This window comes from Lissotriton vulgaris, chromosome 3_1 (genome assembly GCF_964263255.1).
Source record: "Lissotriton vulgaris chromosome 3_1, aLisVul1.2, whole genome shotgun sequence".
Lineage (NCBI taxonomy): Eukaryota > Metazoa > Chordata > Amphibia > Caudata > Salamandridae > Lissotriton > Lissotriton vulgaris.
Window position 1 is genome coordinate 337,479,968 of NC_141689.1, and position 18,710 is coordinate 337,498,677.

Genomic DNA, 18,710 nt, shown 5'->3' on the forward strand with positions numbered 1-18,710 from the left:
TGACCCATAGGACAATTCCCCAAAGGGTCAGCAGACAGCCATCCTAAGAATACTCCGCAGGAGCCTTCGATACTTCCCATACCAGGAAGAGCAGCTATGTAATAGCCAACGAATACCGCACATAGGGTATATCACATCCCTATAAAAAGTAAGGGACACCTTTTGAGACAAGCTCGTAGACAGAGGACTGAAACAGAAATTCAAACACAGCTGGCTAGCTGTACCAAGAAAGGGCAAAAATGGCTGATTAGCCATACAGTTCGCCCAGGAAATAACGTCATGAAACTGTAGACTGATACCAGAAAAGCAGTGACAATACTGCAAACGAAATTAAAAGTCCCCAATGAGGACTATAAACAATGGAAGTCATGGGAACCCAGACATGAGACGCTGAACCGCTGAGTCAGCGTGACTGTCAAAAAGACTGACCCCCATCGAAGGGCAGATCCCTAGGACGCTCCTTAACATTTTCAGGGAAACTGCTGTCGTGCAACCAGGCATGGCGGCACAGAGCAACTGACCTGGCCATAGCCCGACCCACTGAGTCAGTAGTGTCCATGGCCGACCGAATGGAAAACTGTGCCATTTCCAGGCCTTCATGAAGTAGCCCAACCAGGTCAGCTTGAGGGCCCTCTGTAAGAGATGGAAGGAGATGGAAGAAGACACTCAATCGAGTCCCAAAGGGCAAAAGTAGCTTGTTCAAATACCCATGATATGTTCAGGGACTGTAGGCCCAAGCTAGTGGATGGAAAGACATGGTGGCCACACGACTCCAACCAGCGAGGCTCCCTAGAGATGGAAGCAGCGGAGGAGGGAAGGAGGGTAGTGGGACTGAAGCTGCCTGGACTACCATCCCTTGAGCCCTAGGATGGAGGGACAAACAGACCGGGTCATCTGGAGCCGGGCGATGACGATGAGCCATAGCACGATCCACAGGGTCCCCCGATGAGGGCCTCGCCCAAGCCCCAAAAAGAGTGTCATAGTATGACCTGCAAAAGGGCAGCAAGGGCTCCACCTCCACAGCACCCTGGTGGAATAGATCCAACAAGGGATCAAAAGGCAGAGAGACTGAGAGAGGCAGCATCTGTAAGATATCTCCCTCGCAAATGCTACACTAGCCTCTGTGGTCATTCTAGGTGGCGACAATAAGCCATCTGTAGGGGACTGTTGTAAGCTAACCCATCCACCCAACGGTAGAAGCTACACAGCCAGAGGACGACCAAAGACCTGCCAGTGATTCATGGGCACCTGCTCCGAGGAGCATTGAAACAACCCCGGTGGTGGGGAACCGTCAGAGGCCTCTGTTCTTCCGCCAACAGAGGAATAGCAGCGGATGGCACCGACGTTGAGATGGCGTTGCCTAGACGACCACCGAAGACTCGTTCGCCCGGTGTCGTCTCGACCTCCACCGAGATGGGGAACTGTGGAGAGGAACAGCATCGACTTGGAGTCAAGCTCCGCGCTGCAGCCGTATCCGCATCAGCCGTCGGTGCAGAGAGAGTCTCACAGGGCTGTGCAGAGACGCCACAGGAAGGCCCGACGTCTGACTGGGATGCCCCTCTGGGTCGTGCCCTGACGTCGCTGCGACTCCGGAACAGGAGTCAGGATTCTTGATCGGCACCGAGGGCGAACTCGCCGGCGAAGTTCTGACTTTAGTTCCAACCCCTTCTGTGGGGTCCGAATGCTCGCCAGGGTGACCCAAAAATGGCTGAGAATAGGCTTCCATCTGGGTCCTAGTCGCCCCAGCACCAGGAAATGGTGGGTAGGTGGGGGCAGACTCCTGAGGACCCATGTCCGACGAAGACCGAGAGCAGCGGGCCTCAACATCATTTTATTGATTAATGACAGCTCCTCACTTGAAAGTTCATGTTGAGTGAGGTTAAAATTGGGTAGTAGTGCATTGTCTAGCAGTGTGTTATCAGAGATACTGGCTGGTTCGGCAATGGCAGTTACCACCAATAATGTTGTCGGCGAGTGAACCGTTCGCCGGGAGGGTTGGGCCATCTTTGCGGCTGTTTCCCTCTCCCTCTCATTACTCAATAAAGGGCTCTCCTTTGTCCCTACTATTCGTCCAAATTATCTGGATACATAGGCTGAATTGCTGAGATTTTTCAGGAAGGTCCGGCTACATAGCTACTTCCTACTGAATTCCTCACCGACTAAACCTTCTAATACCCTATTCAAGCCACCATCTAAGTTCTCCCCAACTGGAGGAATGATCCCACCCGAAATTCCCACCTTCGAGAAACTTGTTCTCAATGATCTCACAGTCATGGAGAATCAAAAATCATTTGTACCCTATAATATCTCCATCGCTGAAAATAATGCCCTTGCATCACTAAAAACAATTCATCCCTTGTCATAAAACCAGCCGACAAAGGCGGTGGAATTGTGATTAAGGGAGTAGACAACTACCGAAATGAAATCCGTCGCCAACTCAGCAACACTGACCATTACTGCAAACTTCCTTGCAATCCCACAAGAGAAATACAAAAATAGATCCTAAACGTCACCAAAGGCGCGCTCAAATCTGGGTACCTATCCAAAAAAAGAGCATGAATTCCTCAATACTAAGGCACCCAGAATACCAGTGATCAATTGTTTACCCAAAATCCATAAAAACTCTGAAACTCCTCCTGGTCGCCCGATTGTCTCGGGGTGTGGCTCCATATTGGAGCCCCTCGGACATTACATTGATTTTTTTATCAAAGAGTTCGTCCCTAAAACCCAGTGCTTCATAAAAGACAGCATGTCCATGATAAACATGATAGAAGAACATCCGTTTGATCCCACATCCAGCACCATGTGCACGCTGGATGTGGAATCACTCTATACAAATATCCCACAACTTGAGTCACTACATGTGATCGAGGGAGTCCTGAACACACGACCACACAATGTCCCCACTCTGTTCATCCTCCAACTCCTGAAAATCTGCCTGACCAAAAATGTCTTCCTATTTGAGAACCAATTTTACGGCCAGGTACGTGGGACATCCATGGGAACTATTTTTGCTCCTAACCTTGCCATCCTTTACATGAATAACATTGAAACATGCAGTATCCTGAATACTTCGAATCCTTTCCACAGTGGTATAGCCCTGTGGAAACGATATATTGATGACATTTTTATGTTATGGACAGACTCTTCCCTCACTCAAATGCTGCACTGGCTCAATAACAACAGCGGGGGTCTCAAATACACATTATCTATGAGTAAAGATTCCATCCCCTTTCTTGATCTTGAAATTATTCACAATGATGGCCGTCTAACTACCTGTCTCCACCGTAAGCCCACAGAGCGTAACACCCTGCTCAGCTACAGCAGCCACCATCCTTGTGTTTTGAGAGACTCCCTCCCATACTCGCAGTTTCTTCGTATCCGACGAAATTGCTACTTTAGGGAAGACTACTTCGCTGAAGCCAAGACACTCAGCAACAAACTCCGTAACCGAGGCTACCCTCGACAATTAGTACACCCCTCCCTCAAACGAGCATGGTATTGCCCACGTCCAACGCCATACTGAAGAGTATACTAAAACATTGCACAGTACTCAATGCAGGCAACTTAGATATTGAAGGTCCCATGTTCGCTTTCAAAAGAGCCAAAAATATTAAAGGCCATCTAGTAAGGGCTGTGCTGCCTCAACCTGCAGCTATGGTAACACTCAATGACGCTTGGGGCTTTCCCACCCTGACAGGCCATGTGAAGTGTGGTGATTGTACAGCATGTGACTCTACAATTGAAGGAAAAACATTTTCGTTTGGCACGATTAGGTATGAGAGAAGATACCTCACCAATTGTAATTCATCAAATGTTGTATATGTCATCTTTTGCCCATGCATGAAAATCTATGTAGGATAAACCACGCAAAAAGTCAAGCTTCGCATCGGCCAGCATTGAAGTAGAATAAGATGCAACACCGCAAATGCACCTCTAGTTGAGCACTTCAAGGACATGGGACACAATGAGAAAGAATGCACATGGACAATCATAACTGTGATAAAACCCCCACCGCGAGGAGCAGATGTGTCCCAACTACTGAACAAAGAAAAATTGAATTGGATTTTACGGACTAACAGTATCCGCAATGGACTGAATCATCTCGAAGATTGGACATCCCTCCTATAACAGAACAATTCTCTGATTCAAATCACCTCCACCTATAATGCAGTGTCTGTTTTTCAATCTGGTTTCTTTTGGTCTTTCCTTTAGAAAATTGTACTGTAATCATTGGCGTATGTATATTTGTATATAGTTAATTGATGCTCATGTCACTCTCTGTCACCACTCCTCCTCCCACATCACACTAATGTCTATGACCACAACACACCTCTCACTCCCTGCCATATTCACAATGTTCCCCCGTTGCCTTTATTTTTGTATCCCGTTGCCTTTATTTATTCCCAATATTTATGAGCTACAATATAAGATGGCCTCTTCCAATTGAGTACACTGCCTCTTAATCCGTCCAGCATATGAGCTCCACTTTAAGATGGCCGCCCCATTCGGCATGGAAGTACTTCCTCCATTTCTATTGATTCCCCCATGTGATAGTTTCGTTTTTAAGCCGGCCAACTACTGTGGCACTGCACCGATCCCCACCGCACATGCCTGATGAAGCAATCCTGCTTTTCGACTGTTTACAAGTAAGTTGATACCCCACTACGGTCTCCCCGACTGCCCACACCGCCCTCATGCTCCACAACTAATCCCCGACTTGATCTCCTCCTTTCCTTTTAGCGGGCCGTGATCGCGACGGCATTGTTATTATAAGAGGGGAGAAGTGCACACCCGCTATCCTTGGGTAAATATAACCACCGCGCCCGTTTTTTAATGTAGCGTTACACCACCCACCTTGGTCTAATTGTCCGTTCATAATTCCTTTAGGTCAGCTTCCCGCACAGCACTTTGAATAATTGACTGGATCTCCGGTCCACCGTTTCCTTGCCTTGGTAATTCCCCCCATGTATATTCGCCACACTTCAATGTAATGTCTCGTACATTTTAGATACTGCGCCGACTTTTAAATTATTTCACCTCTCCTATGAAAGTTTATATCTCTTACAGACACTGCGCCGATTTCTTTATTATGTCACTTTTTTCTTCGACAGTCACCCAATATCTATGCTCTGCCTAGCTTGTACAGTTACTTCCTTCCGTGAGCAACCTTTCACATGTGTCCTGCAATGCGCTATACCTGTTCAGTAAGGTTTAACCAACGCGGTAGCCGTTTACTGCTCTGTTTTACTTCACTAAGGTTTTTTGTGAGAGGAAACAGATACCACCACAACAGCCACGCCAGTCACTGCGCCGAAATAATGATAATAATTCTTTCGTTGTAAACCCACTTGTTACAGAATGAACGTGTCACTTTTGTCCTAGATACATGAACCAATTTGCATGGCATGAACATCTCCATCACTTTGGCTAATTGATGTTTAAATGATACCCTATCCGGCATAATGACCGTCACACTTAAATGTTTTCAAGTCACCGATAGTGGAAACCTGTAGTACATGCCTAGCATTTTAATCACTTTGTTTACCTTTCTTTCCCCCTCTTTTTCAATTTTCCCAAATGTTTTAAATTTCTTTGTTGAACAGATGTAGTAAGAAAGGCAAATGTATATATTCAAGACAAACATGTTTTATAAAATTGTCCTGAAGATGATGCCACATATCTGAGGTCTGGCATCGAAACATCGACACCCTAGTCCCATATGTTCCCATAAATACTCACAATGTGTTGTACAATGGTACCTTAAAGCAATCAAGTCTGCACACTGAATACTAGTACACAGACCGCCTCGTTTGCACTTGCCTGACATTTGTTGTTTTGTCTTGCTCCTTGTGGGTCACAGGCTGTGCCCCCTTGACATTACCTCTGATTCATTGTTATTGTTTGCAACTTGTAAACTAAATTCCTGTCCGGCTGGACAAAGGACATATTGGCTACTTAGCGTATGGTTATCTTTACCCTGATTTTTAAAATACTAGGGTCCACTGTCTTTAGTAATAATCTAACGCCCAAGGTCCCTAGTGCATTACCTTTGGGTTCCCTTGTCTCCGTAAAAAAGGATGAAGTCTTAGCATTATTGATTGGGAAAACCCCGAACTAGGTGAAAGGTTTAGTCCATAAAAGGCGTCAATCCTTATAAGGCGTTCTGTCCCTATTAGGAGTTATGTCCTTATAAGGCTTGTTCATATGAAATTAAGTGGAAATGATGTAGGGAAAGAGTACGATGTTCCCTGGACCTATATTAGGCTACCAATATGAAATATAACCGAACGAGGTAAATGAGGAGATGCAAAACACCACCTACCAGTTTTTGGGAGCACCAGCGGCGGTTCCTCCATAGGAGCGGAAGCAAGTAGCCCCCCCACACTGCTGCAGAAAAAGTAAAAAATAAAATGGTAATAAATGATTTTGTTACCATTTTTTTTTTTACTCTCTGCTGAAGAGAATGTGGGGGTGGGGCAGTGCAGCAAGGTGGAGTGACACTTCGGTTTGAAGTGCCCATGTAGGTTTGGCCTGCTATCTTACTATGGCAAATCTGACATGCACAATTTAGACCTCTCCAACCCAGCTAGCTTAAACAGCTGGGTTGAAGAGTAGGGATAGGTCTCCAGTGCCGTCGGAGCGCTGAGGCAGCCTGCTCCTGTCAATCCAGACACTCCAGAGTCTACACTAGACAAGGTCGTTGGCACTGTGATGTCACCTTGTGCTCGGAGAAGTCTGGAGCCAAGGACTGGAGAACACCAAGAACGAGCTTCAGAATAAGTATATTTTCTTTTTAATTTCTTCAATGTTTTTTAGTGTTTTATGTCAACTTTTTTTTTGTGAAAAATATTTTTATTGCGGAAAGCTTAAAACACATAGGCAAGTAAGTCTACTGATAGGCACTGATAGACGAGAAGTACTAAAGTGGTCACAGAGGATTATACACAGCCATATAGCCCACAGCTCGGAGGCCCGGCGGCGTAGGGGCAGAGCGTGCCAAAATATAAACACATAAACATTGGCTTGAACTAAATGCGTATCGCTCGTATCCGCTGTTTTTGTTGTGACCCCCCCGTCTACCATTGATCCCGTCACTCATCGTCCTTTACATTCCGTTTTCTTGATAAACCCACAGTCTAACATGTAACAATAAAACATACCTCCCCCCCCCCCACACTTGGCATCGCTAATAAAGTACTTGTAAATACATCGGTTACCTCCTTACGGCCCACTTGGGGGCAGATATCACAGTCACAAGCAAATCTCTGTGGATCACAGCAAATCACATTCTAATACAATAGGGAACAATTGTGCGCGTCCAACAGGGCTCTACCACGAAACAGGTCCCTCCTCCCCGCCTCCCACTACATCCTCCTTGGATCCAGACTCATAAGGGGTAAACAGTTCAGCTCTGGTGGCATCCGAATCATCGCTAGGAAACCCCTCAGAACACATCATTCTCCATGCTAGTAAATCCTCCTGAAGTTTCTCATCTCGGCACGTGCGCTGCATGTGTGTTTCCTCAGCCAGGGACCATTCCCTAACATCCCTAAGCCACAGGGAGAACTAAGGGGCCCTCTGCCCCATCCAAGTGATTGCCACGCGCGTTTTATGTCAACTTTAATGTATTTGTGTTTTTAATGTATGTAGTGCCTCACCATATTTTTATGCCGCAAACCGCCACTGGGTAGCAGGACTATGAAAGCTTCAGCATCCTATATGGCATGTAGGAGATATTGGCACAGGTGAAAAATCTGCGGTTTGAGGTATCCATCAGAACTGCCATTTTGCACTTCTTCAAATTATAATAAAAATATTTTGAAAAGAAAGTAACATTGATCTTTTGAGATTTAAAGCTTTCCAGTTGGAGACTGTTTAGGAAAGATGCTGCCCTCCTTGGCCATCTCACTGTGTCGCCTCGAGGTGTAAGTTTTGTGAATGTGTAGATTTAATAGATACCATACTGATCCTCTGTGGGCCTGTTGATCGATACAAAGCCTGCATGCAGGATTCAGGATTACATTCCTGCCCTCAGGGCCAATTTCCAACTGGGCCAAGTGGCACTGCAGAGCAGTTAACATTAGTACAGAGACCTTAGAAGCTAGTGAGAGCGAGGGCTGTGAGCTGCATCAAAGCTGCCATGTTTCTAGGGCTTACTACTCCCCTTGCCGAGCTGCCACCACCTCCACCACACCCCTGCCCGCATGCTCTAGACAGACACAGTTCCCCTGTAGGAGGCTGGATCACTATATGGTGTACACCTATTGGTGATGCACGGTACAGTCCAGTTGCTTTATGCCCATGTGCAGAGGTGATAGCCTGGGTCAGTGTCCACAGGATAACGTGGGGAAGTCGTGGTTGGGGTTTTACTGTTTCAGGAACCTTCGCCGAGGACCCAGACGAAACCCGTTGGAACCAGGGAGGTTGAAGGACACCCCCACCCATGGATACCCAGAGAACCAGGATACCTACACCAGGGATCCTGGGTGCACATGTGCAAAGTGGTGTCGAAACTGCCCATTGATATCAGTGGGGAGCCTTGGATGTCCAGCTGCTACAGAGTTTCATGGACCAGGTCGGTGGTACCCAGACATTAATTCCGGACAAGGAGTACCTGCTAAAAGAGGGGCCAGAGGGCAAACCACCCGGAGGTGTCTAGGAGGAGCAGGAGCGCGCTGCCCGCCCTTGTCAGGGTCCCTTTACTGTAGCACGGAGGTCTTGAAGCTGCAGCTGTGGAGCCCAGGCAACGCTGCAGAGGGACAGGAGACATACACGAGCTGTCCCACGTCGGTTGACAAGATGCAGGAAGGTCCGTAGCTGGCAGGACCAACAACAAGTCTTGGCAAACGCAACAGACGTATTGCACAATGAAATGCTTAGTTGCAGACCATCATGGTCTGAGGGACTCATCCAGCAGGCGTAAGTCGGGCCGGCACTAAACAAGTGGGAGAGCCAGCAGGAATCAATAGAGACCCCAGGAGGACCCTATGGCAGCAGGCACAGAGCGTCGCAGGAAGGCCTCAGCAGTGCACAGGCGCTGGAGACCCACGTTGCAGATACATTGAAGAGTCATTCTTGGAGCTGTGTGATGCCTGAGTCTGGAGCTTCTTGGAGCTCAAAGATCTTCGGTCATGAGACCACACGCCTTGGCAATGGCTAAAAAACGCATTGCACAGGGATGCGGTTCCGGTGGGCGGGAGAGGGTCTGCAGTCTCCCAAGTTGCAGGGAAGACAGGTCAGGCCTCTGGAAAGCCACCAAACCACCACCTATGTTGTAGAGCCTTGAGGTGTCTTTGGGACAGCAGGATCCACACGCCGGTCGATCGAGGTGCCTGCCGAGGAAGGGGAGTGACAACTTCCCTTCAAGGGAAATTCCTTCTTGTTATCTTGATTCATGGAGAGTCGAGGGGGAACTCTGGAGGATGCACAGCCACGGAGGTTGCAGAACTTGAACGAGCATTGATACAAAGTTGAAGTAGGATCAGTCTTTGTCTTGGTTTATGGTTCGGTCCATCAGCAGAGTCCAGTGTCCAGCAGCAGAAGAGTCTTTAGACAAATCTTCAGGTGAAGCCAGTCAGTTCTTGAATACAAAGTCCAGACGAATTGAAGGAACCACCCACAGGGGTGCCCTTAAGTAACCCAGAAAGAGGGGTAGGACTACTTCTGCTGTGACCCAACTATTGGGGGAAGGTCAGGGATGCAATTTCAAGACGGTAGTTACAGTCCTGGTAATGGCACGTTTAGACTACTGTAACAGCATTTATCTGAATGCCCAAAAACAACAGCTTAATAGGCTTCAGATGGTTCAAAATGCCGCGGCCAGACTCCTGTCTGGTATACCTAAACTTGTCTCAGTTCGAGGAGAACTGGCGCGGTTGCACTGACTCCCGGTAAAACAAAGGGTCCACTTTAAGGCCCTGTGTACAGCTTTTAAAGCCCTTAATGGGATCGGACCCGACCATGTGAGGCAAAGGCTCAAATGGTACACCCCCAGAAGGACGCTACGATCCTTGGGGGCTAAACTTGTTCAAACGCCTATTTTTAAAAAAGCAGGTTGGGGAGGGAGGGGTTTTATCACCTGTACGTCCAAGGCATGGAATGAGTTGCCGTTCCACTGAGGAATGCTGACAATCTGCTCACCTTCAGAAGGGGCCTGAAGACCTGGCTGTTCACGCGGTGAGGGCAATGATCGATCGCTTCGCCAGGACACCATTTGGTATTTGCGCGCTTCCTATAAATTCCAATAACATAACATAACATACTTGGTGGTCTCAGCCCATTTTAAGATTGAATATGGCAGAATCAAGTGGCCACCTGGCCGAGCTCTTAGCACCTCTCAGGGGAGGAGCTCGACAGGGGGGTGGTCACTCCCCTGTCCTTTTTGTAATTTCGCATCAGAGCGGGAGACAAAGGCTTCTGGACTGAGGCAAACTCGTTTATACAAAGAGGGCACAAAATACACCCTTCAAAGCAGTCTGGAGGTGCTCAGAAGCACCCACACCCAAGCCTAAGACACCTATTTCTAAAGGAGAGGTGGTTACATCTCTCCTCTACAGGAAATCCTTTGTTCTGCCTTCCCCTGCCAGAGTTAAGCACAGCAGCAGGAGAACAGTGTCTGGGGTTACTAGCAGTACTGGCTTGCACGCAGACCCTTCAAGGCTACACGGGTAGACATGGGGTGCACCTCTAAAGAGCCCCTCAGTACAAGGGATTATGCAGCTAGCCCCGGAATCGGAGTAGTGGCATGATTCCAACATGTTTAATACCAAACATGATGGGGTTCGGTGAAGTCATTATGTAGCTGGACATCTAGACTTGGCCAGTGTCCACTACATACCTTCAAATTGCTTCCCTACACTTACAATGCCAGAGAATGAACTCCGGGGTTTGTAGGGGTATCTCTGCTCATGCAGGGTTACCCTCACACTTAGAACCATGCACCCTGCCGACCTTAGGGGTGACATATAGGTTTTAAGAACAAAGACCCAGATATAAGGAAAACATATCAGAAGTCAAAGGTGCATGCACCATTTCACAGAGGCTGCAATGGCAAACCTACAGACACAGTTTGCAAGGGCTACCCTTGTTGGCACAATACATGCTGTAGCCCATAGGAGACCCCTGCTCTAGGTGCCTTAGTACCATATATTAGGGATTTACATGGGTACACCAGTATACCAATTGTGGGATGTATAACGTACTTACAATGAATTGAGACACTGGGGTCCTGATTAGCAGGATCCCAGTGTACTACAGTCAAAACACACTGATACCAGGCACAAAGTAGGGGTACCTAGGCCAGAAAGATCTTACTTTCCTACACCACACATCTGGGGTAGCAGGCTGGCATGTTTGACGAACAGCAAGCCGATTGTCGACAATGAAGAGGAGGGGAGACTGGTGTGACCTCAAGACGAAGAGCAAGGCTGAGGACCATAGAGGCACCAGTTTTTCCGCCACTTCTGCAGCCCTCTTCCTCCCTGTAGCGCTCAACAGTAGGCAGCAGCGCTATTAAGATAACAAAACATTGCCGAAAGGAAAAATTAAGATTTCCAAGAGTTCAGAGATCCTTACCTAACGAACCGGAAATAACAACCAAGAGGCTACTGCATGTACAATGTGTTGCGAGAGGAGGGATTATTTTCAATCTTTTTTGTAAGACTATTACACAGCTTTTTTTCTGCCCTTTTATATACACAATGTTTTAACTGGGTTTTGTATGTCACATACTGCAATTCAACTCAAAACAGACAATCTGAAGCAATATTTCAGCCATTCAGGAGAAATCTAACCCCTCTAATAGGTTTCCAATATATATGAGATAATGGATAAAAACATTCTGCAATGTTATTTCCATGGAAGAAAAAACGAAAAACAATAAAAAATGATGTCCTGAGGCCTATGCATCCAGCGGGAAATTATTCAAGCACTTATAATATCATTAAGATCCTACAATGCAGAAGTATTAGTAATGTTGTATACATGCAACAAAATAGATTAACAGTGAAATTACTATGTAACCCTGGAGTTATTTTATATTCTGGAATTTCTTTCTCCAAATAAATGCAATAATTTCTATTTCCATCCTTAACTTGAAAGTGGGGATAGTAAAATATTCATTGGATTCAGTCAAATATAAGAACTTGATAAGAAACTTCCCTTTATATTTGATGGGGACAAAGGTCAGCGTTTAAATCACAAAAGAAATACAAATGTGTTTAACCCTGATCAAAATCTAAATCTAGTTTTTCTCCAGTCGTCTTTTTGTATTTGCCCTCTTCCTATTGATTATTTTTTCTATTCTCTCCCCACTCTTGCCTTTTCTCTTTTCAGTATCTCTTCTCCTTTTACTAACTCATCTTCTTTCTTCCTTTTTCTTCTTCTCTCCTTAATATATCCCTAAAGAGAAGTAATGCTTTAAACAAATAAACGGTGATGATGCTATACCTGGATTGGCTGAGACAGGTCTTTTTGAATCGAAGCCTGGTCTCTCCCTTCTTTCGATGTGAGCATGTAGTTGTTTTGTGTTCCGATTAACTAGAATTCCTCTGCGTGTGATTTGAGACATTCGATCCCGCGGCAAAGAGATTTCTTAGGGAAGATAGCAATACAAATCTTTAAGTTTAAATCTGTTTTATTTGGCGTTGCAACATAAAATACAATTAAATGACATTGCAATTACAGTGCAGTGAATAATTCCTGACTGGTAAACCATCATATGTTGAGAGCTGTGTTAACTAACCCACACATTTATAGCTGCATCCCTAATTCTTTCTGGCCTGCCCACCATAATGAAACACACCACCGAGTCAGGAGAGCACTCGGTCTGACCCTGCACCCAGATTTCCAAAGTTCTATCAGGACCTTCTACGACGTCACATGCATGCCTTGTTAAGGGAGCCCTGCCAGAGAATCCTAAAGGCACATCTTCTTGGATGCCATATGGCTCCACCACCCCAAAAAAAAATTGTTGCTATATTATTGCATCATTTGTTTAAAGTATTTTTAGCAAGTATGAGAAAACCTAAGTACCCTGACAAGTGCAACAAAATAACTATAACGTACTCATTTCAGGAATGTGTTCAGTATTGTTTATTAACCTCAAAGCATAATGCATGAAAATGTAGAAATTTTAGAACAATGTTACAGCTTTATGTTGCATCCATTACAGAAAATAACCAGTGTATATATTTGCTATGAAATATATCTATATTAAAGTACAATCTATTGTACGACTGGGGTTGAGTCTTTTTTGCCAAATATCAAGATTAAGAATTTCAAAGCTGGTATTTGGAGCCAGAATTCTGACCACGGTATAAAGTCATGGCAGGCCTATATTCTATTCCTTTCTAGTTGCTCCTCGGGACAGCCAATAGATGGAAATGGATATCTGATCATAAATCAAAATAACGTCTACTGAATAGAATTAAACAAAGTTCAACAAAAAGCTGATAGCTGTAATAAAGCGTATTTCTCTTGATCTCTGGGCCTCTTTCTCCATTAGCCCTTGCCTCTTTACTGCTCCTCACACGTGCCATGCAGCCAAATCCTAAATGACTGCTAATTCTTATACAGGTACTCAGGTTGCATTATAATACAGGGTGCATAATATCATAGATTTTAAATTTGCATTCACATTTTAAAAAGCATTAGTTTTAGAGCCATTGAATTTGACTGGATGCTTTTTTAGCAAAATTGTGCCATATGTCATTGATACACCTGTCAAAGTGTTAAAACAATGTTTGTGTCATTGTTGAACAGCTTGACAACAGAACAAACATTTTCAGGCAAAGTATATTTTACGATCATGTTTCTGGAAAGACAAAAAACCCTTTTCTGTCTATGGTATGAAGGAGCTAATGCTTCCACATTGATCTTTTACTGACTGAATTCTGACACATGCTAAGAAAACAAGTTACTTACCTGTAACTTTGGTTCCCCAGTATTGGTAACTTTCAGATTCCCATGCTTTTGTATCATTCCCCGTCGTCGGAATGGGAGTTTCGGTAACAAAAATACCATAGCTGTAGGTACAAAAGAGAAAGGAAAAGGCCTAGGCCTCATTCCCTTTTGTAGCATATCACCCTCTTTTTGTAAAAGAGACCAAACTTAGGCATCAGCCAATCAGAAGTGCCTCACCCCTTAGAACCCTCCTGAAGGAACCTCAGAGCCTCATATTTTCGTAGCCGTTGTGTACTTAGACACCATATCTGTTGTAGGCTGAGCTTTCCTCGGGGAGGTGGGTGGGCGCATAGGAATCTTTGAAAGTTACCAATACTGGGGAACCAAAGTTACAGGTAAGTAATTTGTTTTCTTACCCCAGTATTGGAACTTTCATTGATTCCCATGCTTTTGTATCAGAGTAGCAAGAAGTTAGCAACAAAACCATATTTTGTGTCATAAGATTATTGCAATAGCCAACATGACATAAAGATAAAAAATGTGTAATACGGAAGGTGGGATAAAAAGGAAAGCTCACCAGTTACTGGAAGAGGTTCCTTAGGACAGCCTGTCCTACTGCCGCATCATCTTGTTGTAAGGACTCCAAGCAGTAATGCTTGGTAAAGGTGTGAACGCTGCTCCAGGTAGCAGCTCTGCAAATGTCTTTAATCTGCACCCCTGCAAAGAGGGCCGTTGAAGATGCCACAGATCTTGTGGAATGTGCACGAATCCTACCAGTCAGAGGTTTTCCTGCTGCAGTGTGACAATGTAGAATGGCACTTGTGATCCATCTTGAAATACCTTGTTTGGATAGCAGAAGGCCCTTGCCTGGACCCCCAAAGGCAACAAATAACTGTGAGGATTTGCGAAATACCTTAGTAGAATTTCAAGCATCTTTGTACATCTAACGAATGCAATGTTCTTTCTGCTGGTGTAGCCGGTTGAGGAAAGAACGCCTTCAGAATGACCGGCTCATTCAAGTGGAAGTCAGAGGGAACCTTAGGCATAAACCTAGGGTTAGTTCTCATGATTACAGTGTTTCTCTTGAATTAGAGGAAAGGTTCTTGGATAGTCAAGGCCTACAATTCTCCAACATGCCTAGCTGACGTGAGAGCGAGGAGGAGAGCCAAATTCCATGAAAGGTATTTCATGTCAGAACGATGGATTGGTTCAAATGGGCCTTTCATGAGCTGAGACAGGACCAGATTTAAATGCCAAGTAGGAGGAGGCAGTCTCACTGGTGGATAGACTCTGAACAAGCCCTTAAGAAACTGCTTGACAATCCTGGAAGTCCACAAGGAAGGCCCAGACCCAGACCTTCTGTGCCTCGAAATCGCTGCCAAATGGACTTAAATCGATGAATGGGCTAGTCCCGACTTAGCCAAGGACAGCAGATAAGGTAGGAGCTGATGAGGCGTTGAAGCAAAAGGATCAATCTTTTCCCTCCTACACCAGCAACAACATTTTTTCCACTTAAGACGATAAGTCCTGTTCGTTGAAGGGGCTCTTGCCTGGGAAAGGACTTCCTTAATTTCTCTTGATATGGGGAGATTCATAAACTCTCGCTGCTCAGGAGCAATGCTGTCAGGTGTAATGACTCAGGATATGGGTGCCAAACTTGTCCTTCGGACATTGTGAGGAGATCTGGTAGAATCCTCAAAGGAAGAGGAGGAGCTAGCGACAACAGATGGAGTTCCGTGTACCAGAATTGTCTCGGCCACGCAGGGGCTATCAGGATCATCCTGCACGGCTCCACCTTGATCTTCCTGATGAGCCGTGGGATCAGAGGTATGGGGGAAAGGCGTAGGCAAATGTCCATGACCATGCTATTGAAAGCGCATTCCCCAGAGACCCTCGATGGTGAAATCTGCTTGCGTAAGACAGGCATTTCTTGTTGGTCGGTGTGGCAATGAGATCCACCTCCGGTCTGCCCCACAGGCTGAAGACCTCCTCCAGAACTCGCTGATTCAATTCCCATTCGTGGCCGACTGAGGATGACCTGCTCAGTCTGTCTGCGTTCTCGTTTAGAACCCCTGGCAGGAGTTCTGCCGTCAGCGATATTCCGTGAAGGATCGCCCATTCCCAGATCTGTTGAGCTTCTTGCGACAATGGACGAGATCTGGTTCCTCCTTCCTTGTTCACATAGTGCATGTCCGTGGCGTTGTCCATCCTGATAAGCAGTTGCGAACCTTCCAGGCGAGGAAGAAAAGCTTGCAGAGCCAGTCTTATTGCCCTTAGCTCTAAAAGGTTGATGTGGAGACGTTTCTCCTGGGGCGACCAATGTCTGCTGACATGCAGGTCTTGCATCACTGTTCCCCAACCCTCCAATGATGCGTCTGTTGTTACTAATTGTGGGGACGGGTCGCTAACGAAAGATAGACCTTGGGACAAGTTGTTTTGATCTGTCCACCATAAGGCCGCTTTCCTCATCATTGGAGTGATGGTCACCTTGTCCTCGAATGAAATGTGGACCTGCTTCCACTGGTTGTCTAGTTGTTCCCGCAGAGGACGCATTCTTAGTCTGCAATGAGGAATTAGGGGAATACATGATGAAATCACCCCCAGTAGAGACTTGTAGCGGCGTACTGAAAGACACCTTCTTTCTTGTAGGTCCCGAGCCAAGGTCTGTAATCTCTCCCTCCTTTCCGGAGCAGGGAAGGCTCTTGAGAGCTTTGAATACAGGATGGCTCCTAGGAAACAATCCTTTCTGGACGGGACCAGGGATGACTTCTCGTTGTTTAGAGTGAGTCCCAGATTCTGAAACAAGCTTGTACACGCCTGAGCAGCGTCCAGCGCTGCCTCCCTGGACGGAGCTTTCAGCAACCAGTCGTCCAGGTAGGGAAAGACCTGGAAATGGTTCCTTCGCAGAAATGCCGCTACTGGCGCCAGCACCTTTGTAAAAATCCTCGGGGCTGAGCGGAAACCAAAGGGTAAAACCCTGAACTGAAAATGGCTCTTGGCTACTGTGAATTGTAGAAACTTTCTGTGTGCTGGGTGAATCGGGACATGGAAGTACGCATCCTCGAGATCGAGCGTGGCCATGTAATCCCCCGGGCCTATAAGCTTCAAGATGTCCTGGAGAGAGACCATCCGGAAGGACAGGGAGATGATATAGGTGTTGAGCTCCCTGAGGTCTAAAATGGGGCGCCATTTCTCTAGCGTCTTCCTTACCAGGTGTAGGAGAGTAGGGTCTGCAATCCTATGGTCACCCCAGCTTTTTGCTTCACTGGTTTACGACTTTCCCTGGCTGTGGGCCTGCTAATCAGACCCACAGCCTAGCTGTTCTCTCTCTAAATTGACACACATGTACTTTAGGTGCATTTACCAATTGGTGTTGGGTCACTCTTGTAAGTCCTGGTACAGTGTACCATAGGTACCCAGGGCATAAGTGTACCCAAAGCCTACCAGGGGCTGCAGCATGTATTATGCCACCCCTGGCTGGCCATCCAAAACTGACACAACTGGCTGATCACACAGCTGGGGCAAGGTGGTGTAATCACCCTTTGCTTTAGATATAGTATACCTATATCTAGGGGTGACCATAGGATTGCAGACCCTGCTCTCCTACAACCTCTGAAAGGGGGCCAGAAAGGGGATCTACAGCCTTTGCTGGCACCATGCCACAAATTTGCTCCATCTACAGGGGTATATCATTTTAGTGGAGGGACGCCTGGCTACCAAGATAACATTAAAGACTTCGGGAGGAAGGATGAAAGCTGCCAACTGTCACGCTCAAACTCCACGCAAGGAGGTGGATTCTAGACAGGTTTGGGTGGAGGACAGTCCCCTGCTACTGCAAAAGAAGATCCTCCCGAAGAAGCAGTCTGATCGGAGGATCGATGGCCATGTGTAATAGCTCGGGATACCAGGCTCTCTGTGCCCAATCCGGGGACACAAGAATGACTTGGGTCCGGTCAAACCAGATCTTCTTCAGCACTCTGGGCAGAAGTGGTATAGGCGGAAAGACGTATAGAAGTCTACAACTCTACTTGTGACATAAAGCGTCCCCTAGCGAGTGCCACCTCGGAAACTCCAACGCGCAGAACTGCTGACATTGCGCGTTCTCTTTGGTGGCGAATAGATCTAACCACAGCTCTCCCTACTGCTGAAAGAGACCTTGCACCACCTACGAGTGAAGACGCCATTCATTATCCATCATGCACAAGCGACTGAGTTCATCAGCCCTGCCGTTCAGTGAACTTTCGAGGTGTTGAACCACCAGGAATATGACCTGATGTTCCAGCCATGTCCAGAGGCAGAGGGTTTCTTGACATAGGGTCCATGACCCCTCCCTGTCCTGTTTGTTGCAGAACCACATGACGGTGGTGTTGTCCGTGAATACTTACACTAGTCTTCCCCGGACAGAGGAAAGGAATGCTTTTAGTGAAAGACAAATCGCCCGAAGCTCCAGAACGTTGATATGGAGCCCGGACTCTGCCCGAGACCAGAGGCCTCTGATCTCCGCCTCTCCCATGTGGCCGCCCCAGCCCAGCAGTGATGCATGTGTCACCACTGTGAACTATGGTTGGGGAAAAAAGAGGGATCTGCCGTTGAGCCAATCTGGTTTGTTAGAAACCACTGCAATTGGTGTGCAGTGCTCTCCGAGATTTGGATACAATCAGAAAGATTCCCCTGATGCTCTGCCCACAGTACCCACTGTAGAGCCCGCATATGCCACCTGGAACAGTCCACCAGATGGATGCAGGAGGCCATGAGGCCCAGTAGCCTCAGGGTCATACTGACCGAAACCCGGGGTAGAGGCTGAA

General features: G+C 46.6%; 1 protein-coding gene across 1 annotated transcript in view; it reads right to left on the bottom strand.

Moving 5' to 3' along the window:
* The window catches only part of CPLANE1 (ciliogenesis and planar polarity effector complex subunit 1), a 2,360,818-nt gene that overhangs the window by 152,610 nt on the left and 2,189,498 nt on the right, over positions 1 to 18,710 (bottom strand). The window contains exon 51 of the mRNA XM_086960545.1: positions 12,451 to 12,594. Within this exon, the coding sequence (XP_086816671.1) occupies positions 12,451 to 12,594 (144 nt within the window). The remainder of the gene's footprint in view (positions 1 to 12,450; positions 12,595 to 18,710) is intronic.